The sequence below is a fragment of the Zingiber officinale genome, chromosome 4B (assembly GCF_018446385.1).
Source record: "Zingiber officinale cultivar Zhangliang chromosome 4B, Zo_v1.1, whole genome shotgun sequence".
NCBI classification, from domain to species: Eukaryota; Viridiplantae; Streptophyta; class Magnoliopsida; order Zingiberales; family Zingiberaceae; genus Zingiber; species Zingiber officinale.
The window spans coordinates 82,973,170-82,998,748 of NC_055993.1; the positions used below are offsets into that span (position 1 = coordinate 82,973,170).

The 25,579-nt window shown below is 40.3% G+C and overlaps 1 protein-coding gene across 1 annotated transcript; it reads left to right on the forward strand.

Annotated features, from left to right (window-relative positions):
• Positions 1–8,253: 8,253 nt before the first annotated feature.
• LOC121978343 (leucine-rich repeat extensin-like protein 1) lies at positions 8,254–8,808 on the forward strand. The gene has a single exon (XM_042530702.1). The coding sequence runs from the start codon at positions 8,254–8,256 to the stop codon at positions 8,806–8,808; it is 555 nt and encodes a 184-aa protein (XP_042386636.1).
• The last annotated feature ends 16,771 nt before the right edge of the window (positions 8,809–25,579 follow it).

Sequence of the window (25,579 nt, forward strand, 5' to 3'; positions counted from 1 at the left end):
TTCCCTTTGTAATTTGATTCCTCGATGTGACTTTCGAGTTTTGGGACTAGGCAGCGGTAGGAATCTCCAAGTTATAGGAGGTATGTGGTATATTGTTATCGTACATATTTATTAGTACTTGACTAGTTATTTGTACCACGTGTACTTAGTTGTTTATACCATATATGACATGTTGGATCAACCATTGCTTAGGTCCACCAAACCTTAGTAGTGATCATGGATTATAGTCTCATAGGATTTCTCTTACCATACCAGTATTACTAGTTTCTCCTATTACTATCAAGTAGTGAATTAATCAGTGAGCCTGACAACTTCTATCCCTAGAATAATCGAGATTTGAACAGGACTATCTCTCCACCACGACCTGATCTTTGGCCATTTGCATGTTTTGCAGGGAAAGGACATGATAAAATGACAGTAACATTAAGTAACTTACTTTCGGAGTACCGAGTACCACTATAGTAACCTGAAATGTTTGTATATGAATATAAAACATGAATTAATACTGCAGGTTAACTTGCTAGATGAAAATCATATAACCAAGATGTGCCTAAACTATAAAATCTAAATAAAATCTCAGAGCCAACTATGCCTCACAATCATAAGCTAATTGGCTGACAAACATGGATAAATTCTGTAACTACTTAGTTTGTAGAGCACTAGGCTGGGCTATCTTAAATTCGTATATTACCTTGTATTCTTCATAATATCCTGATTCTCCTATTATGAAAAGAGTCATGTACTACTCTTCAATCATGCACTACGCCGTCCTTTTTTTTTTTTGTGGACTTGTTTGTGCCATTATTTCGATTATTGATCATGGCCAAATGTTCTTCAGAGACTAGAGATAAAGTTGAAGACCTTTATGGAAAATTTTGGTATTGAATACTCTGAGCCTATGTTGGTTAATTCAGATAGTAAGATAGCTATCTACATTGTGAGTAATTATGTTTTCATGGCCCAACACATAGAGGTGGATTGACAACTTGAAATCCTTTTATAAAGATGGTGATTCTGCATATATTAACTAAGGATCAAATTGCAAATGATTTACCGAAGTCTGTGAGATATTCTCATTTTTCGAAGTTGTGTAACAAACCAACATTATTATTAGCTATGTTGTTCTTACCTACAGTCGGTTAGGTAGCAGTGTGGAAGTAGCGGAAGCAGGATGAGCTCATAACCCACAAAGTCATTGCTTGTAGTTGGAGATTGTTCATGATACTTGGACAGAGTGGTATATGAGTATGTTCCTTGGTGATTACCCTAGGATGAGGATTTTTGGGTTGAGCAGTAAATTTGGGGACCAAATTTTTATTAGTGGGGGAGAATGTAAAATACCGAACCAGATAATAATTAAAAAAATAAGATTAATGGGCGAATAATCTTATTGGAATTTTTAGGAATTTTTAGAGATTTTCGGAGATTTAATCGGAGCCCATAGGGCGTATTTTGAGGGGATAAAATTATAGGTCTTGGAAAAGGTCTGTTTGAAATATCCAAAAGTGGGAGTTGATTGAGAAATAAACTTAGGGTTTGATTTATCCTAAACCTAAGTTCGAATTCTATAAATCTATAATCGCCGAACCCTTCTCCCTAAAACCCACCGCCGAACCTCCTCTTCCCGAGCCGCACGCGATCTCTCCCTCTCTTGCAATTTTCTCCCCAAATCCACCGGCGATCCTCTCCATTCCCGAGCCTCTCGCGACGCCACCTCCTTCGTCGAGCCTCTTCTCCGTCGGGCACCAGCCGCCGAGCTACAGCCGCCGCATCTTCTCTTCTCCGTCGAGCCACGGCCTCTTTCTCCTCCTCACGCGAGCGAGCCACAGCCATCGACCCCTCACCTTCTTCATCGCGGCGCCGGCGACACTCGAGCCACCGCCGGTCGAGCTTCTTGTTCCTTGTCCTCACGGACACCAGAAGCTCGTCGCCACGCGTGCCCTAGCATTGAGCCTTCTCCGGGCATCTCCGCCTGAAGCCGCCATCTGGATCGGTGGCCCTTGCGAACAACCAAACCTAGCGAGCTCCTCTCGGCTGTCAAGCCGCCGATTACTGCTAAGCCTGCTACCATCGCCGAAGAGCTACCACCACTGGAGATCAGGGCTCCATCAGGTCATCCCTTCGAGCAGCAAGGTCCAGTGAATCAATTAGGAAACATCTAAGGTTCAGGTGAGTCTAAATTGATGCAAATTAGCCTAACCTAATAAGAGATGGAATGCTTTATCTAGTGTGGTTGTGATTCTTTATGGATGAGAGATTTATTGGTGATGAATTAGTGTGTTAGTTGGGTTATCAGATTGGGTTTAGATGCGATGAAGGACTTGTTCTTCCTCTGGTTAGCGATAGTTTTAATAGATGGCAGATTGGTTTCAATGTTGTATGGTTTCTTCATGATGGATTTGGTTTTACCTTTAATAGGTTTCATAGATTGCAAATTTGTTTCATTGTTGAATGACTTCTTCATGCAGTAGGTTAAGAGGTGATAATGGGATTTCTTTATTAGGTTAGAGATATGTTAATCTGTTGTTGACGGGGATTTAATTTTCAACCCCTTGCGGTTGGGTTTGTGATGTTTAGTAAATGGATTGCTAAATGAACCAATTTAAGAGTTGATAATGTTGGGTTAAATCTAATTTAACCATTGGATTAATCGAGGTAAACCGACGATTAGTGTTGATTAATAATCATTGCAATGGAGAGTTACCTTATCGGTTTTGGGAACTAGGTTTAGCTAGTTGATATATAACATGATTAGTTAAACTGTATCTCACGTGACTTGCAGAATGTTGATTCGAGACGAGCACTTTGGCGTGAGCTAGTTTAGCACGATCGACAGAAAAAGGCGGGTACTTCTTGCTTTGTTTTCTTTTAGTACTTTGACCTTGGTGCATGAATTATTTTGGATAAGGACTATTTTACCTTGACTTCACTCTTATTTTTCCTGCGCTTGATACTTCCACGCAATCTTTGAGAAATTCGTACCATATCTATACAGTCTCTTGTTATTGTCCATGATCAGTAGCAGATACTAGTTACCATGTTTGTTTGCTTTGACTGTTGCTTATTTATGCATGATATTGAGCATGTTGGCTTCATGTAGCATACCTGTTTCTGCTTATATATATATATATGATGACTGTTGCATTGTTCGCATCATGTCATTGCATGCATGCCGCACCCTCGACCACTCGAGAGAGTGGTAGCTGGAGTTGATGTCGCTTGTCCTGTCCTGCCGCACTCGGCTACTCGTGTGAGTGGTAGCTGGAGTACGAGCAGCAGGGACCCCGTCGCAGATGTAGCTAGTTAGCTACTATGCAACTGTCCCCTCGGCCATTCGTGTGAGTGGTAGCTGGAGTGGTGTACAGTCTGTCACTGACCAGGCCTCTCGACCATACAGGGGTCATGGTACAGAGAGGTGGGCGGGAGTGACCATCCGTGAATACGCTGTTGTTATTATATTTGTTTTCGCTGCTGCTATCTATATATGCTGTTATTGCTTACTTACTGTCGTTGTTCACATATGTTGATATGCTTACTTGTGTCGAGATATGTTCTCGTTGTAGATGTCTAGTCATTGAAAATTGGTATATACCTTGCTAATTACTTCTGTAGTTATGAACAGTAATGTAGCAGATTAGTACCAGTTCTGACCTACTATACCTAGCCTAGGATATGGTTTCAGGTATGAGCATTTGTTTTGGTTCTTTTGTAGTATCTGCTATTTCTGTATGAGACTGTATACTCTTGGCTCACTTTCTAGTTATATGTATATTCATGCACTATCTCTTTCCTTACCCGCTGAGTTCCAATACTCACCACCCTGCAAAAATGGTTTTCTTTCGCCAGGTAACAGGTAGATGAGTCATGGATGCTTGGAGAGTCCCAGCTGCCAGTCCCACGACACACTCGAGGATAGTTCCTTTTTCTTGTTTTGGTTGCTAACGTTATTTATGTTTTGGTTTTGTGAACTTGGTATTGCATGCTTCGATATGGATTTTGGAGTCCCGTCTGGTGGTTGCAGACATTTTTGTTAGTGCCGTTGTTAGTTTTACGTTCGTATCATTTTATGTCTTCCGCTGCTATGTGTTTACGTTCAGCCATGTAGGCTTATTAATTGCGTGGTGATGTTGTTTATATTTTGTATATATATTCCAGCCGAGTGTGGCTGATGTATAGTTTGTATGTAGTAATGCTTCAGATTGTCACTCGTACAGGGGAGATGCTACCGAAATTTCTTCGGACAGGGACTCCTCTAGGGCGTGACAATAACATACTACTCATTGGGAAGGACATCCCTATGCTTCAGTCTGTCAAGACCTGGCTAGGGAGTTGCTTCTCAATGAAGGACTTAGGTGAGGCATCCCGCATTCTAGGGATACAGATCTATAGAGATAGATCTAAGAGATTGCTTGGCCTATGTCAGAGTACATATATTAACAAGGTACACCTTCGGTTTGCCATGCAGAACTCCAAGAAGGGATTTCTGCCGATGTCACATGGCGTGAGTCTTTCTAAGACTCAAGGTCCCTCTTCTAGAGAGGAGAGAGACCGCATGGATCAGATCCCTTATGCCTCAGCCATAGGATCGATCATGTATGCCATGCTATGTACTCAACCTGATGTCTCGTATGCTTTGAGCATGACGAGCAGATACCAGTCAGATCCAGGTGAAAGTCACTGGATAGCGGTCAAGAATATTCTTAAGTACTTAAGAAGGACTAAAGAATATTTCTTAATATATGGAGGCAATGATGAGCTAACTATAAAGGGTTACAGTGATGCTAGCTTCCAGACCGACCAGGATGACTATAGATCGTAGTCGGGGTTCGTATTTTGCATTAATGGTGGAGCTGTCAGCTGGAAGAGTTCGAAGCAGGATACAGTAGCTGATTCTACAACAGAAGCCGAGTATATTGCTGCATCAGAGGTAGCAAAGGAGGCAGTTTGGATCCGCATGTTCATCACTGAACTTGGGGTGGTTCCTAGCATCGCTGACCCAGTTGAGCTCCATTGTGACAACAATGGAGCTATAGCACAGGCGAAGGAACCTCGCTCACACCAGCGGACCAAGCACATACTATGACGCTTCCATCTCATTCGAGAGATTATCGATAGAGGAGATGTAAAGATTTGCAAAGTACCTACAGAGGCTAACATTGCAGATCCCTTGACCAAGGCTTTGGCACAGAGAAAGCATGATGGTCACACTAGGTCATTAGGCCTTAGAGCCTATACTGATTGGCACTAGTGCTAGTGGGAGATTGTTAGTTAGAGCCCTAGAGTCAATCATTTGATGATTGTATGGACTCATTGTATCATATTCTTGTATATTAATAAAGACATTTGGATTTTGGTTATTATACTTACTTGTATTGGTGCCAAATAAACTAAGTATAATAATGTCCTTGAGTAGATGGTTCTCACCTATATCAATCGGTTAGTTGAACTGATAGTGAGATGATATAGGGAACACTACTCTTAATCATTCCTAGTCGAGTATTAACATTCAGGGACAATGTTAATGCAATAAGACTAGCATGTAGGTCAACTCGATGACTTGATCTCACAAGTCATGGATATAGAGATATCAAGTTGACACATGGGTATACATTAGAGAATGTATACTGAATGATCCGCCATGAGAAAGTATCATGGATCGTTATATGAGTGTCATATACTTTCTCATGTGGATATTAGTATGACTACTAGTCCTTAGACCTGAAGTCACCATAGATCCCTACATAAGGAGTTATGTACTTTGGTTTCGTCAAACGTCACCCGTAACTGGGTGGACTATAAAGGCGATTACTGGGTATATAACAAATTATGCAGAGGGATGTGAGTGATGTAGATGGGATCTATCCCTCCTATATGACGGGAGAGACATCGGTATTCTTGATAGAGTAAGACCACGAAGTGCATGGCCATGCCCAAATGAGTCAATATGGGATATTGAGCTCATTTGATTTAGTGAGTCTACTTGGAGTTCAAGATTTAGATTGGTCAGAGGATGACACGGTCTATGCCTCACATTGATCAATCTAGATGTCTAGGATAGAAGGACACTCGTCATATATTGTGAAGAGTCACAATTAGTAGTCACAAGGTGATGTCAGATCTCGACATTCTTGTAACTTGAGTAGTAATGATGTGTTGCTAGATACCGCTCATTACTTGTGCTCCTAAATGGGTTTAGGGCATTGCCAACGTTACAAGAACCTATAGGGTCACACACTAAGGACAATTAGATGGAGATTTGGTTCATATGATGAACCAAGAGGATTAGATTCATTTGATGAATCAAATTGGATTAAGAGTAATCCTAATTGGGCTAACTTGAGTTGGACTCAAGTTGATTCATGTATTCAATGAATCTAATTTAGATTATGACTTATTAAATCAACTTAATTTAATGAATTAGATTCATTATATTAAATTGGCTTGAATCAAATGGTTAGATTAGATCAACCATGGAAGAGATTTGGTCAAGTTTGACTTGACTTGAGAGGAAGATTAAAAGTCAAGTTTGACTTGACTTTATGCCACCTCATTGGTGAGTTGACATTGATGTGGACCAATGATGATGCACCACATCATCGTGGTTGCCACCTCATGGAAGTTACTAGTGAGTGCCACCTCATGGAGGTTACATTCCCTCTTTGATGACAACTTAATGCATTAATGAGGGGGTTACATTTGGGAAATGTGGCCGGCCACAATTTGAATGAATATGGATTCATTTTCATTCAAGTGATGATTATTGTATCTTCTTCCTCTCAAGCTCTCCCTCTCCCTCTCCTCCTTGCTTGGCCGAATCTTACCAAGGTGCTAGCACACCTTTGTGTGAGGTTTTCTCCACCTACGTGTCCGTGTGGATACTTCTAGAGGACCGACGCTTGACGGTCTAGAGATCCGGCAATTCCTTGGACGAGCGGGAACGCGAATGGGCACGCTTCAAGGTATACTTCTTAACACATAGATCTAGGAGTAGATCTAGATATTTAAAACTCGTACTCATAATTTTCGTTTGGTTTTCCTTGCACGGGTCTACGGCTTTGGGTGATTCGAGGTTTTCGCGACGCGAAAAGCGATTTTCGCGGCCCGAAAAACCCAACAAGCCCTACCCACTCGGTCTCACCATCGTGTGTGAGATGGCTGACTAACGTCAGGGGTGACCATGTCATTTGCATCATATGCATGATTGCATTTATTGCTTATGTTTACTGCACTTTGTTTGCTGCATATGATTAACATACATACAGGAGACATGATATTTTCGGTCTGACGACCTTACTATTCTGATAGGAGGCCCTGGTGAGTACAGTTCTATTCAGACTTTTCTATTTTGCATTTCTAGCTTTTGTCTAGGAGACTGTACTCTATGATTATTACTATTAATTATAATTTACTATGCATGTTAACTTGGTATCCGCTGAGTGTTGGACTCACCCCGTTGATATTATCTATTTTAGGTTGAGGCTGTCAGGAGATTCCTGTCGCTAGTCCCCACTTCGCATCAAGTCGATTTTCTACTCTTTAGTCTTTTGGTTCCTTGTTACATTTTATGTATATGTGATTTGTATGATTTGTACTCGAGGAATTTTTATCGAGCTTTGGGTTTACTACTTATTTTTCGCTGCGATGGTTTCTCTATTGTGTTTTGCATTTTCCGTAGTAGTAGTGGAGTAGGTGGTTTTCAAATAAACTACGTGATTGTGTAGTCAGCCGGAGGCTGATTTATTATTAACTGCATGGATTGTTTAGTTATGTTTATTATTACTGTTCCGGCCATGTTGGCCGAGGTTTGTGTGGCCTAGAGGGTCTTGTAGTAAATTTCATATTGTCACCCATACAAGGGAGATGCTGCCGAAATTTCTTTTGACAGGGACTACTTGGGGCGTGATAATATTTTTGGTATCAGAACAAAGTATACGATACTTGCTTTTCTTTTTGGATTTTTTTAAGTTAATCTGATACCAATATTTTTGGTATCAGAGCAAGGTTTATGATACTTGCTTTCCGAGATTTGGATTTTCGAGTTTAGCGAGTTAATTTGGGTAATTTTTGGAGTTGTACAGATTTCTGTTGATTTTTTTTCTCGTTTAGGAGTTTCGAGGTCATAAATGGGGGCTGCACAGCGACGGAACATCTCCAAACAACAAATAGGTAAAATGTAAACTTTTATAATTTTGGTACTTGTAGTAATATTCGGGTAATAATTTAACATATATGAGGCAAAATGCACGTGCTCCCATGCCGAGACGTGGTGCAGGATGGCCACGCAAGAGGACATTGGAATCCCTGGCGACGGAGTCGCTAGAGATGTCTGCTAGGGTCGAGCCTGTCGGTGGACAGACTCCGCATGGTACTGCGGGCGCGTCGGGTTCTCAAACTCCGATGGTTTCAGAGGTACCTACCTCGACCGTACCCGTCGTACCCGTCGTACCCACTCATACAGTATTTACAATGCCACTAGCGATGCCACCTGTGGCATATCTGGCACCTCCTCCAGTCATGCCTATGGCATATCCAACACCTCCTCCAGCCTTGCCTGCGGCATATTCGACACCTCCTCCAGCAGTGCCTGCCGTTGTGTACCTGGCACACGCACCAGTAGCACCAATTACACCTACCGTACTTCCAGCCGCACCCACCTATATTGACCCTGCAGTACCACCAGCGGCACCTGCCCCAGCTTATGCAGCAGCACCGGGGATACCTCCCCCGGCTTATCTAGTGGTACCACCTGTAGTATCAGCTCCTAGTGGTTCCGCCAGTTCCTGTAGTTGTCCCTACTCACCTTACTGATATAGTTGCGACACAAGCTCAGATCCCAACTTTGGCAGAGTCGATGAAAAGTTGATTCACCCTATTCCACGGAGAGACCGATCCGAGTGTGGCCCAGTCCTGGATAGAGACTATGGAGCGGATCTTCTTCTACATGGCTTGCTCCGAGTGGGAGAAAGCAGAGCTGGCTGCTTTTCATTTATGGGACAAGGCCGATATCTGGTGGGATACTCAGGGTTCCATTATAGGCGAGCCGAATATCACCTGGGCAAGATTCAGAGAGGCTTTTGAGAGCCAATACTTTCCACGGTCATATCAGATGACACGCCGTCAGGATTTTCTGGGACAAGTCTTGTATGCTTCAGTTTGTTCAGGGACTAGATGGACATCTGCAAGTAAAGCTTACCGGTTTTGGGAATTCGACTTATATAGAAGCACTGGACAGAGCCCTTATGATTGAGTCAGCTCACCAGAGAGCGTATCCGGACAAGAAAAGGAAGCAAACTGATCGGATATCATGACAGATTCAGCAGCCACAGGCTACCGGACAGCAACAGAGTGGTCGTAGTTGTCCAGGGTAGGGTACTTCTGGGGCATCTGGTCGGCCTCAGAAGTCAGGGTGATCTTCATCAGGATATTTCCGGTCTCCTCAGCAGAACCGACAACAGCCTGCCAGCGACATTCATTGCACCAGATGTGGGTCCAGAGACCACATCACCTCAGCCTACGACCTGAGATAGTCAGTTTGCTATTACTGCAAACAGTCCGAGCACCTGAGCCGAGATTGTTCACTGAAGGCTCAGCATATGGCTTCCGGAGTTGTTGTTCATGAGGGAGAGCACAGTTAGCCAGGGACTAGATGAGGAGGGCAGAGAGTCCAATCTTTGCATCATCAGCAAAGGACAGCTCCCCCTACAGCGGTTGCATATGACATACACAGACAGGAGCACCCCAGTGCCCTTATCGTACCTCAGAGTTCTATCGTGGGACCTCAGTATCAGCTACAGCCTCAGCCACTAGTCCAGTATCTGCAGTCTCAGCCACTGGCTCAGTACCAGTCACAACCTCATCCCTAGTGCAGTATCAGCCGCAGCCTCAACCACTAGTTCAGTACTAGCCGCAGCCCCAACCACCTGTCCAGTATCAGTCACAACCCTCATATCCATCTCTGGTAGAGTATCCGACATCGATTCAGTGGCAGGCTCAGACTCAGGCGCAACAGCCTTTGGCAGCACTACCACATCCACCACTACCAGAGATCGGACGTATTCACGCGGTTACCAGAGAGGATGCATAGCGGGCAGACGGATACATTTTTCGCGGTACGATTTTACTTTATGCATTATCTGCTGACATGTTGATAGATACTGGTAGCTCATATTCCTTTATTTCCTGTGCTTTCATGAGGGACATAGGTAGACTACCTACCCTTAGACCGCAGTGACTGACCGTCTCCCTACCGTCTAATGATATATTGGACGTCACTCAGGAAGTCAGAGGTTGCCCATTAGATTTTGGCAATATGATACTCATGGTTGATTTATTAATACTAGAAATGGTCGAGTTCAACATTATCCTTGGCATGGATTAGCTGTCTGCATATCATGCCACAGTTGATTGCCAAACGAGGGTGGTCACATTCCGACCTCCGAACCAACCCTTGTGGGATTTCACTGGCATCAAGGACAACGACATATCGATCATTTCTGCGATGCAGGTTCAGAAACTGTTGTCACATGGCTGTCAGGAATTTCTTTTGTCTTTGATTAATACTGACGACAGTAGTAGTACTCAGTTCTTAGATGTTCCAGTGGTCCGAGAGTATCCGGAAGTATTTCCAGATGAGTTATCAGGCTTGCCTCCCAGAAGGCAAGTGGAGTTTGCTATTAAACTGATTCTAAGAACCGCGCCGACATCGAAAGCTCCATACCGTATAACACCGAAAGAGTTGGACGAGCTAAAGGTACAACTCCAAGAATTATTGGACAGGGGATTTATTCACCCTAGTATTTCTCCATGGGGTTCTCCAATATTATTTGTCAAGAAAAAGGATAATACTCTGAGGTTGTGCATCGATTACAGACAGTTGAATACAGTCAACATCAGGAATAAGTACCCCTTACCCCAGATCGAGGATTTATTTGATCAACTCAGAGGTACATTAGTATATTCCAAGATTGATCTACGATCCGGGTATCATCAGCTGAGAGTCAAAGAATTTGATATTCAAAAAATAGCATTCCGTACTAGATACGGACACTATGAATTTTTGGTAATGTCATTTGGGCTTACAAATGCTTCAGCGGTGTTTGTGGATTTGATGAACCGCATCTTTCTGGAGTATCTAGATCAGTTCGTTGTCGTTTTCATCGACGACATTTTGATTTACTCTCGTTCCAAGAAGGAACATGCACAACATCTTTGCATAGTCTTGGAGATTCTTCGACGATATCGTCTATATGCGAAGTTCAGCAAGTATACTTTTTGGCTATCCTCAGTTGGTTTTCTCGGACACGTGGTGTCTAGCCGAGGTATTTTAGTAGACCCTCAGAAGATCGAGACTGTCACCAGTTGGGAGCAGTCGAAATTAGTTCAGGAGATCCGGAGTTTCTCGGGATTAGCCGGATATTACAGACGTGTCGTCGAGGGTTTCTCGCGTATCGCTATGCTGCTGACACGCTTGACCAGGAAAGGCATGAAATTCACGTGGTCTGAGGCTTGTGAGACCAGTTTTCAAGAGCTGAAGCGAGATTAGTGTCGGCACCAGTTTTGATTTTACCTTCTGGAGAGGACGGATTCATACTCTACACCGACGCTTCTCTTCAGGGTTTGGACGCTGTCTTGATGCAGCACGACAGGGTAGTCCCCTATGCTTCTCGTCAGCTGAAGGAGCATGAGAAGAACTACCCAGTACATGATTTGGAGTTAGCCGCCATTATATTTTCTTTGAAGATTTGACGGCATCACCTTTATGGTATTATATTTGAGTTTCTCACTGATCATAAGAGTCTCAAATACCTTTTCACTCAAAAGGAACTTAATCTCCGAAAGAGGATATGGATGAAGTTCCTGAAGGCTTACGATTGTACTATTAGCTACCACCCAAGGAAAGCTAATGTGGTTGCCGATGCGCTTAGCCGGAAGTCCAGAGGAACTTTAGCTTGCCACCGAGTTGTGGTCACAGACTTGATTCAGGGTTTCTCCGAGTTGAGCCTTGAGGAGTAGGGACGGACAGAGCAGGGTATTCTGGTTACCATGGTTGCTCAGTAGTCGATCAGGATGAGGATCCAAGAGGCCCAGGCCGATGATCAACACTTACAGTCCATTGGCAGCCAAATAACTTCCGGGCAGTATATAGAGTTCACCCGAGATGACGCGGGTATTATATATTTCCGAGACCGATTATGTGTACCTCCATCTCACCCGATCAGGGAAGAATTACTTCAGGAGACTCATCGCTCTCAATTTGCTATCCACCCAGGTGGGACCTTCATGTATCGAGACTTGAGGCGTTCCTACTGGTGGAACGACATGAAGAAAGACATCGCGAAATTTGTAGCTAGATGTCTTGTCTGTCAGCAGGTGAAGGCTGAGCGCTAGAGACCTACCTGATTACTTCAGAGGATTCCGATTTCAGAGTGGAAATGAGAGCATATCACCATGGATTTTATGGCGGGATTGCCTAGGACACGACGATGCCACGATGCGATTTGGGTAGTCGTTGACCAATTAACCAAATCTGCACACTTCTTAGCAATCCGGAAGACCGATTTTCTGGATCAATTGGCAGAGCTGTATTGTCGGGAGATCATCAAATTGCATAGTGTTCCATTGAGTATTATATCAAATAGAGACCCACGGTTCACGTCCCAATTTTGGCAGAGTCTGCAGCAAGCCTTGGGCACACAGCTCCGATTCAGCACAGCTTTCCATCCGCGCAGATAGATGGACAGTCAGAGCGGACTATTCAGACTCTAGAGGACTTGCTGAGGTCTTATGTTATGGATTTTGGAGGTAGTTGGGAGGACCACTTGCCATTAGTAGAGTTCACCTACAACAATAGTTATCATTCGACTATCCATATGACACCATTTGAAGCGTTGTATGGTAGGCCTTGTCGGACACCCACCCTCTGGGAGGAGGTTGGGGAGGCCCAGCTGTTAGGACCTCATAGAGCTCAGCAAGAGGCAGAGTTGGTTCGTATTATCAGACGGAGGATGTTAGAAGCGCAGGACTACCAGAAGAGTTATGCTGATCGGAGACGGAGACCCCTGGAGTTCTCTACTGGTGACCATGTATTCCTGAGAGTTTCACCCACGAAAGGGGTGAAGAGATTTGGCCTCTGAGGTAAGCTAGCTCCACGATACATTGAGCCTTTCCAGATCTTGGAGAGGATTGGAGCAGTAGCTTACCGTCTGACACTACCACCGTCTCTGGCAGGCGTTCACGATGTGTTCCATGTATCTATGCTAAGGAGATACGTAGCTGACCCAGCACATGTACTGTCAGATATGCCAGTTCCCATTTAGCCTGACGTTACCTACGAGGAGGTTCCGCTACGGATTTTGGACCAAAAAGAGCGTCAGCTGCGGAACAAGACTATTCGGCTGGTTAAAGTCGGATGACAGCATCATTCTGACGAGAAGGCTACCTGGGAGTTTGAGGATACGATCTGAACTCGATACCCTCATCTTTTCACTTGAGGTATGTGAGTTAATTTTTCGTTCAACATTTATACTATTTATCTGTTGTTAGTAATTGTTGATGGTAATTAACGAAATTTGGGGACCAAATTTTTATTAGTGGACCAAATTTTTATTAGTGGAGGAGAATGTAAAATATGGTACCCCAAATATTAATTAAATAATAAGGTTAAATAGAGGAATAAACTTAACGGAATTTTTCATAATTTTTAAAAAAAATTTGAGAATTTTTCGGAGGACGTATGATATACGTTACGGGGATAAATATTGGGACACAGGAAAACCTATTTAGGCTACTCCATTTAAATGAGGAAAAATTGAATTTTTATTTTATTTTCCTTTTATTTTCATTTCTCTTTTTCTCTCTTGCTCGCGTGCCCGAGCCGTCCCCGACGACATCCCCTTCCTTCTTCCTTTTCCCCCCAACCGACGCTTTGCTTCGCGCTTCATCTCCCTCGCGAACAAAACTGGTGGCCAAGGGAGATCGGGCACCTCTGTGCTATGTTTTCCTTCCCCTTCCTTCACGCCGATTCTTCTTTTTCCCTATTTCCTTTTCCCTTCTTCCGTGCCCTAGCCATCTTCTCGGCCACGCCTTCTCCACCCGATGACGCCGCCACCCGCAGACGCCTCGGTCCCTCTGCCCTAGCGTCGGCAGACGGCCGCCTCCCCTGTGCCCTAGTGCCACTGCCGACCACTGCGGACCCATGACCGGTTGTCGCCAGCCGGAAATCGACACCGCCAGCTCCTCTTCTTCCGATCGCCTTCAGCCGTCCTTCTCTCAGATCGCCGCCCCCTTGCGCCAGCGATCTTCGGACAGAAGAGGGAGTACCGAGCCCTCTCCTGATCTTCCCTATTCCGTGCCCTAGACTCCACTGTCGAGTCTTCCTTATTCGCTCGCCTCTTCAGACACGCCAACAAAGAGGAAGCGACTGGCACCAATCTAAGTAAGGTATATTTGGGTATTTGGATTTTTGATTTGGGCTCCTGTGATGAACGGGTTGTCTGTTCACTGTGGTGATAGTCACTATTTTGCTACAGCAACATCTCCAAATATCGACCATTGTTTCTCCACAACACGCGTCTCTGGCAGTGCCTCCGGTCATTCGAACTTGGTGTTTCTAGGAGGTTTCAGCTACAAAATCTTTGGTAGCAATATATTTCGGCAAGCAAACTTTTGGTCAACAAGGAAGAACTTGTGATAGGGTAAGATGAAGGAAATTTGACTCCTGTTTTAGCTACATGAAAAGTAGCTTAAAATTCGTACGTACATGATCAATAGCAATTATTTGAGCTGGATTATAAATTTGCATTTATTGAGAGGTTAAAATTCATCTTAAACTATTAATCAACCTATAAATTTGTAAGATTGGATTAGCTAATCGAGTTATATAGTTCCTGATCAGATTAGGATTTTGTTTAGCTATTTTGTTATAATAAAACTTAGTTAAACTGTATGATTTATTACAGGATTCTGATTTGCGACGAGTTATCTTTCATGGGATTACTTTTGGCACGCGCTATATCAGAGGCAGGTACCTTGACTTATCTCTTTTGATAATGTCATGTTGATATGCTTAGTAGATTATAGTCTCTAGTAATAATTATGTTTGTCTTTGTTTCGGTATGTCACTACATGATACCTGTTGCATGCTTTCATCTATTTTGTATTTATGATTTATTATTGTCCTGATTATTTATACTCATAGTGGTAGTAACATACCATGCCTTATGATATACCGAACTAGACATTTACCATATCTGACACGTGTACCTAGATTTTCTTATTTGATCCATCTATTTTCTTTGGGTACATATTTTATGGACATAGATATGGGTAGGATCTTCATGCGTAGTGTCATGCATCATCTTGCATGATTACATGCTGAGCGATTGGTAGGCCCATTATTGTTGAGCTCATCGCTAGTTACTGTTGGTTGCTATTCGGAAAATCTAATGGTTTCACTGTACAAAAATTTTGTACAAAGGTCTGAACCTTTTCCTAGCTACCATGTGTTCTTTTAAATTAAACTCGGATCGCCTGCGGAACTTAACACGTTTGATCCTAAGTTTAATTTATTTGTTCTTTTAGGTTTAGACTCGGATCTCCTGCGGAACTTAACACGTTCGATCCAAATCACCTAGGTTATTAATTTCATTAAATATTAGTTTCCATAATTGGCTCCCAGTACTGACGTGGCGAGGCACATGACCTTCTTGGATATGGGAACAACCACCACCGACTTGACAAAGCCTTTTAAGGAAAGTTAATATTTAATTTCCTTAAATAACTTTAGGTCAACCGAAAAGAACAATCAAATCACAAGGAAAAGAAAAAACAAAAGAACACAACATCGAAAACAAATTCGAAATACTAGAATCGTATGCCTCTTGTATTTGGTATTATTTCCAAAAATAACTAGTATGATGCGGAAAGGAAAAATACTAGTTATATCTTTTAGAAAGACCTCTTGATCTTCTACCGTATTCCTCTTCTAACCTCAGACGTTGTGTGGGTAACGATCTTCCAAGACGAGGACCACCTAGCACCTTCTTCATCTTCCTTCAAGTTTCGGCCAAGCACCAAAATCCAAGGATGAAGAACTTTTTCCACCAACTAAGCTCCAAGGGATGCAAGCTTTCTCTCCTTCTTCTTCTTCTTCTCCAAGTAGTATTCGGCCACCACAAAAGCTCCAAGCAAGGTAGAGTTTCGGCCACCACAAAGAGGAAGAGAGGGAGAGAGGATGGCCGGCCATAACACCAAGGAAAAGAGGGAGAGAATAATAGAGGTTGTTCACCCATGAAGGCTCCTCCACCTCCTCTTTTATAATCCTTGGTCTTGGCAAATAAGGAAATTTTAATAAAAACTTCCTTAATTCTTTTGCCATGAAAAAGAAAAATGTATTTAATTAAAAATAATTTTCTTCTCATTATTATAATGGTCGGCTAAACCAAAATTCCAAGCAAATAAAAATTTTAAACACAAATTAAAACTTCCTTATTTGCTTCCGGAAATTTTATAAAAAAATTTCTCCAATAATTTTTATCCCTTCATGATTGGTTAAAAGGAAATTTTATAAATTAAATCTTTCTTTAAACATGTGGATAATTTCCGGAAAGTTATCTCTAAAAATTAAAATCTCCTTTCAATCTACAAATAAGGAAAGATATCAAATCTTTTCTTAATCTTTTGTAGAAACTAATAAAAGAGAATCATTAATTTTTTTTTTAAACTTTTAAATCATGATCATGGTTAAAAGGAAAGTTTTAACCAAAATTAAAATCAACCTTTTTAATCTACAAATAAGGAAAGAGATTTAGCTCTTCTCTTAATCTTTTGTAGAATCTTATAAAAGAAAAGATTTAATTTTTAAACTCTCTTTTAAATCATGTTATCCACATAAGAAAAATTTTAAAAATAAAAATCCTTTTATTTTAATTTGGGCCGGCCACACTAAGCTTGAACCCAAGCTAGGGCCGGCCACTTTGAAGCACCCATGGACCAAACTTTGGCCGGCCCTAGCTTGGTCTCCAAGCTAGCTTGGCCAGCCCCTATGGGATGGGTAAGAAGGTGGGTATAGGTGGGTATAGTAATCTATAATTAAGAGGCTACGATAGGGACCGAGAGGAGGAATTGGTTTTGGTCTCCCGATAAAATTAAGCATCCCGTGTTCGCCCCGAACACACAACTTAATTTTATTAATAATAATTCATTCCACTAGAGAACTATTATTGCACTACCACACCAATCCCAAATTACATTTTGGGCTCCTTCTTATTATGAATGTGTTAGTCTCCCTGTGTTTAATATGTCGAATGTCCACTAATTAAGTGAGTTACTGACAACTCATTTAATTAATATCTTAGTCCAAGAGTAGTACCACTCAACCTTATCGTCATGTCGAACTAAGTCCACCTGCAGGGTTTAACATGACAATCCTTATGAGCTCCTCTTGGGGACATTCTCAACCTAGATTACCAGGACACAGTTTCCTTCTATAATCAACAATACACACTATAAGTGATATCATTTCCCAACTTATCGGGCTTATTGATTTATCGAACTAAATCTCACCCATTGATAAATTAAAGAAATAAATATCAAATATATGTGCTTGTTATTATATTAGGATTAAGAGCACACACTTCCATAATAACTGAGGTCTTTATTCCTTTATAAAGTCAGTATAAAAGAAACGACCTCTAATGGTCCTACTCAATACACTCTAAGTGTACTAGTGTAATTATATAGTTAAGATAAACTAATACCTAATTACACTACGACCTTCCAATGGTTTGTTCCTTTCTATTTTGGTCGTGAGCTACTGTTTATAATTTATAAGGTACTGATAACATGATCCTCTGTGTGTGACACCACACACCATGTTATCTACAATATAAATTAATTGAACAACTACATTTATCATAAATGTAGACATTTGACCAATGTGATTCTTTTTTCTAGATAAATGTTTATACCAAAAGCTAGACTTTTAGTATACATCCTAACAATCTCCCACTTATACTAAAAGACTAAGCTGCTATATCTGCTGCCATACACCTGATTCCCAACCCTTCAACATGCCCATCAAAAGCTCTTGCCTTAAGGGCCTTAGTGAAAAGATCTATAGGTCATCATCTGATGCAATCTAGGTAGCAACAACTTTTCCTCGTTTATACGATTTCTCGTAATGGGTGGTACTTGCGCTCTATTGTGTTTACTTGCCTTATAGACTCATGGTTTCTTCGAGTTTGCTACTGCACCACTATTATTACAATAAATTATAATAATCTTTGGACAAACCAGAAAATCATATCTAAGTCTATCTTGAGGTTATTGAGTCATTCAGCTTTTATCACTACCTCAGAGGTTTACCATATACTCAGCTTCTATGGTGGAGTCCAGAAAAACACCTATACTTATCACTCTTCCATAGTTATGACTTTACCTCCTAAAGTAAACACAAAACCCCGAGGTTGACTTACTATTGTCCCTATCCGACTGGAAGTCAAAATCCGTGCAACTCACAGGGACCAAAATAACTGCCTTGTAAGCTAGCATATAATCTCTAGTGCCTCTAAGGTACTTCAATATATGCTTTACTGCAGTCCAATGTCCTTGTCCAGGATTACTTTGATATCTGCTAACTATGCCCTTGGCAAAATAGATTTCTGATCTCGTGCATAGCATACATTAGGCTTCCGACAGCCGAAACATAAAGAACTGCCTTCATTTCCTCTATCTCCTTTAATGTCTACGGAGACATTTCTTTAGATAAAGTTACTCCATGCTAAAAAGGTAAGAAACCTTTCTTTGAGTATTGCATGCTTAAAACGAGCAAGGATTTTTTTTTCGATATATGAAGCTTGGGATAAGTAAAATATTCTTTTCTTGCGATCCCTTATTACTTTGATCCCAAGAATATATACATTCTCCCAAGTCCTTCATATCGAATTATTTGGATATCCATACCCTTACTTCTGACAACATTTTGATATTGTTTCCAACTACCAAAAATGTTATCTACGTATAGTACAAGAAATACCACCACGTTTCCATAACACTTTTTGTATACACAAGACTTATCTGGTTACTAAATAAATCCATAGGTCTGGATTACTTTGATAAACCGGATGTTCCATGACCTTGAAGCTTTGCCTCAGTCCATAGACTGATTGAGCTTGCACACAAGATGCTCTTAGCCCTTTGCAATGAACCCTTCTGGTTGCTTTATATAGATGCTTTTTTCAAGACTTCCATTAAGGAATGCTGTCTTGACATCCACTTGCCAAATAAATAAAAGAATCCGGATAGACTTAAGCATGGCTACCAGTGAAAAAGTTTCCTTTTTCATCAAGCCTTGTTTTGAAAGTTTCTACCTTCCTGTCTATCCCTCTTTTCCTATTATAGACCTTTTTACACCCAAAGGCCTTTACACCATTTGGTGGTTCTACAAGCTTCCAGATTTTATTAGAATACATATATTCTAATTCTGTTATTCATTACTCTTTGCCAAGATGCTGCATCTTTATCTTGGAGTGCTTCGTCATATGTCCGGAGATCAGGTTCATGCCCTCCAGGGATCGAGTCCAAAAACTCTCCCAAAACATGAATCTTTTTAGGTTTCCTAACAACCCCCCCCACTACGACGAGGCACTTTCTGCAATTGTGTATCATTTGTGATACGTGTTGCAGTTTCCTTGTGGTATCTCATCTTGTACAGTTGGTACTAGATTAGACATGTCTTTTATTATTTCCGTAAGAACAAATTTACTTATGGGCACGTGGTTTATTACATAGTCCTTTTCTAAAAATCGATCATTGATGCTAACAATGACCTTTTGATTTTTAAGACTATAAACCTACTTTCGTTTCTTTAGGATAACTCACAAACAAGTGAACTCCTGCCCAACTTATCAGTGTCTCTCATGTGCTAGACCACCCAAATCCGAATATGCTTCATATTAGGCTTACGCCTATTCTGTAATTCTATGGGAGTAGAGAGTTCTGACTTTAGAAGGTATTATGTTCACTTTTGTTTCTAGTGTATATCCTTAAAACGAATTTGGTAATTAATTTATCATCAATCTACTTATTTCTATAAGAGTCCTATACCTTCTTTCTTTTACACCATTCTGTTGGGGTGTACTAGGTGCAGCTAGTTGGGATTGAGTCCCGACTTCTGATAAGTGACTCCTAAATTATCCCAAGAGGTACTTGTCACTACGATCTTACCATAGTGACTTAATACTTTTACTTTAACATTTCTCCGCATCAGCCTTGTACTCTTTGAACTAATCAAAGAACTTAGTCTTGCGGCACATCAAGTAAATGTATTTGTATCTTGAATAGTTGTCTATAAAATAGACGAAATATTCGATACTAACTCTTGTCATAGGATGACACAAATCAGAATGAACCTATTCCAATGTATCTTTGGCTCCATACCTCTTGTACTTAAAAGCTTCTCGGTTATTTTTCCTTCCAAGTAAGACTCGCAGGTTGGAAAGATTTCCACTACCAATGAACCCAAAAGTTCATCAGCTACCAATGAATTCTACTCAAGTTAATATAACCTAGCCTTAGATGTCAAAGATATAATTGGTTCATTTCCGAAGGTTGCTTTCTCTTAAAGTTAGAAGATGTGTCACTAATTTTCATTTGTTGCATCGTGGGAGTTATTGGATTTATAAATTGCCAACCAACGTACCAGAACAGATAACTTCCCTCTTTTTCTTAATAACAACTTTGTTATTAAAAGAGGTAGAATATCAAGTTCTTTGAATAGTTTAGAAACTGAAAACTAGTTCTTTCTAAACTTGGTACGTAAAGACAATTACTTAAATTCCATATTTTATTCTTATCAAAAGATAAACATCTCTCACTGCAACAACTGCCATTTTTATAGCAGTGCCCATGTGGATGGTGTTTTTATTTTCATTTAGTTGTCGGGTTTCCTGGAACCCTGCAATCAATTGCGGACATGATTAATGGCATCTGTATCTATACTCCAAGTTCTAGTAGATAACACCACTAAACATGTTTCAACTAATGAATTAAATACACCTATATTGTTCTTAGTTCTAAGAAGATAGACTACCTTAATGTCCAAGTCCTATTTCCAATTATTACAATTGGGACTACTAAGTCTTTTCTATAGTATAACATCTAGGGAATTGACAAACATTTTAAATCCTAAGAATCACAAAAATATTTGATCAAGATCAATTCCTTAAAATCCCCATGAATTTTGTATGCCACGATAGTGTGGACGTATACAAAATCAAAGAAGAGATTTTATCCATTAGTTTTATTATCTCGTCAACTTTTCTTTATGACGAATAAAATTAATAGTTGATTTATCTTTGATCAAATATTTGGTCAAACTTTTGAATTTAAAATAATATTGATTCCTCAAACAATATTATTTAAATTCACCAACACCTCAAACACCGTGAATTTTGCATGCCACGATGGTGTGGACGTATACAAAATTAAACATTTGTAAGAGGAGGGGTTTACCCATTAATTATCTTGTCAATAAATCTTTATGACAAATACAATTACCTCAAATACCGTGAATTTTGTATGCCACGATAGTGTGGACATATACAAAATCAAACATTTGTAAGAGGGGTTTTTAGTTTTATTATCTTGTCAACCTATTTATTTGACAAATTAATAGTTGGTTTTCATCAGTCGCACAAATAATAGCAGTGACTCCGATGGGGAGGATACTATTAGACGTGCCTAAGTGTATACCATTACTTGACACTAAGTCCATTAATAAGATTGTGCCCCTTCCGATGGGAAAGATCACACGCTCTTAATTAGCTTCCTATAGTCATCCAAAATGGAAGTTTAATCTAGTGATCCGCAAACAAGCTCATCCGATATGGAGGAAGGCACTCAGAGCCAACGCGCAAGCTTGTTGCATCACTTATAAACCAGTAATGGAGACCGTGAAATTTATTTAAAATAAATCCCTCTCCCACTTAGTTATTTAAAGTGAGGAATTTTGACTATGTTAGTCTACTTAACATGCATACTAACAAGCACACACAGTCACAGCATAAAAAGCAACAAACAGAAAAACTAATTTTCAACTATTATGGCTTTTATCTATTGCTGTCCTCCGTGTGTCGCCAACCCTAGCTGCTGCCATCTTTGGCCACCGCCACCGGGTCTAGTTGTCGCATCCATCTTGCTCCTTGTTCTGCTGCGCCTCTGGTCCTCAAAAGGTTCCACGCCTTGCAAGATTCGATCCGCGACATAAATAGAATTTTACATTTTTGATCCTATATTCCTCGAAGGAATGTACATGTAAACTAGATCGAACATAAAATAAAATTTACATCCATCGATCCTATATTCCATAAAAGGAATGTACATGTAACTAGATCAAAAATAAAATCCTAATAAAACTAAATACAGCTCCTGCTGTATTTTATAATACAATCATGCACACACAATAAATACCCTTGACATGTCCAAGGGTCCAATCACACACATAATAACTATAAGTCATAAAGTTGGATCCTGCATCCACAAAGTTAGCACATCATACTATTAACCTGCCTAAATTATGTATGACATGTGCATAATTAAACTAATACCAAATACACAGAGGCAAAACCCTAGCTCTGATACCAATTGTTGGTTGCTACTCGGAAAACCTAATGGTTCCACTGTACAAAAATTTTGTACAAAGGTCTGAACCTTTTCCTAGCTACCATGTGTTCTTTTAAATTAAACTCGGATCGCCTGCGGAACTTAACACGTTTGATCCTAAGTTTAATTTATTTGTTCTTTTAGGTTTAGACTCGGATCTTCTGCGGAACTTAACACGTTCGATCCAAATCACCTAGGTTATTAATTTCATTAAATATTAGTTTCCAAAATTGGCTCCCAGTACTGACGTGGCGAGGCACATGACCTTCTTGGATATGGGAACAACCACCACCGACTAGACAAAGCCTTTCAAGGAAAGTTAATATTTAATTTCCTTAAATAACTTTAGGTCAACCGAAAAGAACAATCAAATCAAAAGGAAAAGAAAAAACAAAAGAACACAACATCGAAAATAAATTCGAAATACTAGAATCGTATGCCTCTTGTATTTGATATTATTTCCAAAAATAACTAGTATGATGCGGAAAGGAAAAATACTAGTTATATCTTTTAGAAAGACCTCTTGATCTTCTACCGTATTCCTCTTCTAACCTCAGACGTTGTGTGGGTAACGATCTTCCAAGACGAGGACCACCTAGCACCTTCTTCATCTTCCTTCAAGTTTCGGCCAAGCACCAAAATCCAAGGATGAAGAACTTTTTCCACCAACTAAGCTCCAAGGGATGCAAGCTTTCTCTCCTTCTTCTTCTTCTTCTCCAAGTAGTATTCGGCCACCACAAAAGCTCCAAGCAAGGTAGAGTTTCGGCCACCACAAAGAGGAAGAGAGGGAGAGAGGATGGCCGGCCATAACACCAAGGAAAAGAGGGAGAGAATAATAGAGGTTGTTCACCCATGAAGGCTCCTCCACCTCCTCTTTTATAATCCTTGGTCTTGGCAAATAAGGAAATTTTAATAAAAACTTCCTTAATTCTTTTGCCATGAAAAAGAAAATTTTATTTAATTAAAAATAATTTTCTTCTCATTATTATAATGGCCGGCCAAACCAAAATTCCAAGCAAATAAAAATTTTAAACACAAATTAAAACTTCCTTATTTACTTCCGGAAATTTTATAAAAAATTTCTCCAATCATTTTTATCCCTTCATGATTGGTTAAAAGGAAATTTTATAAATTAAATCTTTCTTTAAACATGTGGATAATTTTCGGAAAGTTATCTCTAAAAATTAAAATCTCCTTTCAATCTACAAATAAGGAAAGATATCAAATCTTTTCTTAATCTTTTGTAGAAACTAATAAAAGAGAATCATTAATTTTTATTTTAAACTTTTAAATCATGATCATGGTTAAAAGGAAAGTTTTTACCAAAATTAAAATCAACCTTTTTAATCTACAAATAAGGAAAGAGATTTAGCTCTTCTCTTAATCTTTTGTAGAATCTTATAAAAGGAAAGATTTAATTTTTAAACTCTCTTTTAAATCATGTTATCCACATAAGAAAAATTTTAAAAATAAAAATCCTTTTATTTTAATTTGGGCCGGCCACACCAAGCTTGAACCCAAGCTAGGGCCGGCCACTTTGAAGCACCCATGAACCAAACTTTGGCCGGCCCTAGCTTGGTCTCCAAGCTAGCTTGGCCGACCCCTATGGGATGGGTAAGAAGGTGGGTATAGGTGGGTATAGTAATCTATAATTAAGAGGCTATGATAGGGACCGAGAGGAGGAATTGGTTTTTGGTCTCCCAATAAAATTAAGCATTCCGTGTTCGTCCCGAACACACAACTTAATTTTATCAATAATAATTCATTCCACTAGAGAACTATTATTGCACTACCGCACCAATCCCAAATTACATTTTGGGCTCCTTCTTATTATGAGTGTGTTAGTCTCCATGTGTTTAAGATGTCGAATGTCCACTAATTAAGTGAGTTACTGACAACTCATTTAATTAATATCTTAGTCCAAGAGTAGTACCACTCAACCTTATCGTCATGTCGGACTAAGTCCACCTGCAGGGTTTAACATAACAATCCTTATGAGCTCCTCTTGGGGGCATTCTCAACCTAGATTACCAGGACACAGTTTCCTTCTATAATCAACAACACACACTATAAGTGATATCATTTCCCAACTTATCGGGCTTATTGATTTATCGAACCAAATCTCACCCATTGATAAATTAAAAAAATAAATATCAAATATATGTGCTTGTTATTATATTAGGATTAAGAGCACACACTTCCATAATAACTGAGGTCTTTATTCCTTTATAAAGTCAGTATAAAAGAAACGACCTCTAATGGTCCTACTCAATACACTCTAAGTGTACTAGTGTAATTATATAGTTAAGATAAACTAATACCTGATTACACTACGACCTTCCAATGGTTTGTTCCTTTCTATTTTGGTCGTGAGCTATTGTTTATAATTTATAAGGTACTGATAACATGATCCTCTGTGTGTGACACCACACACCATGTTATCTACAATATAAATTAATTGAACAACTACATTTATCATAAATGTAGACATTTGACCAATGTGATTCTTATTTCTAGATAAATGTTTATACCAAAAGCTAGACTTTTAGTATACATCCTAACAGTTACATGGATCTGCATACATAACCACTCATAGGTTAGTGGTATATCAGGCAGTGTGTGTGATAGTTTCCTATGTCAGTGCTCCGCTCGTCCACTCATGGGTAGCGTGACACAGCGTGATAGCACGTTAGGGATCCCTCCTTTGGACTGTCTCAAGGAGATGAGAGCATTGTGCTCTCTTACTTATGATTTAGGGTAGGAGGATAGGTGTACTCTGACAACATCCTGTCCACTCGGTCATTCATCAGGAGCAGTGACGGCAGAGTGCACAGTTGTCATAGCCCTACCCACTCAGTCTCACCATCGTGTGTGAGATAGCTGACTGCGTCAGGGGTGACCATGTCATTTTCATCATATG

Coding starts and splice junctions, on each gene's coding strand:
- LOC121978343 (XM_042530702.1), top strand. CDS start 8,254: ATGCCGAGACGTGGTGCAGGATGGCCACGCAAGAGGACATTGGAATCC.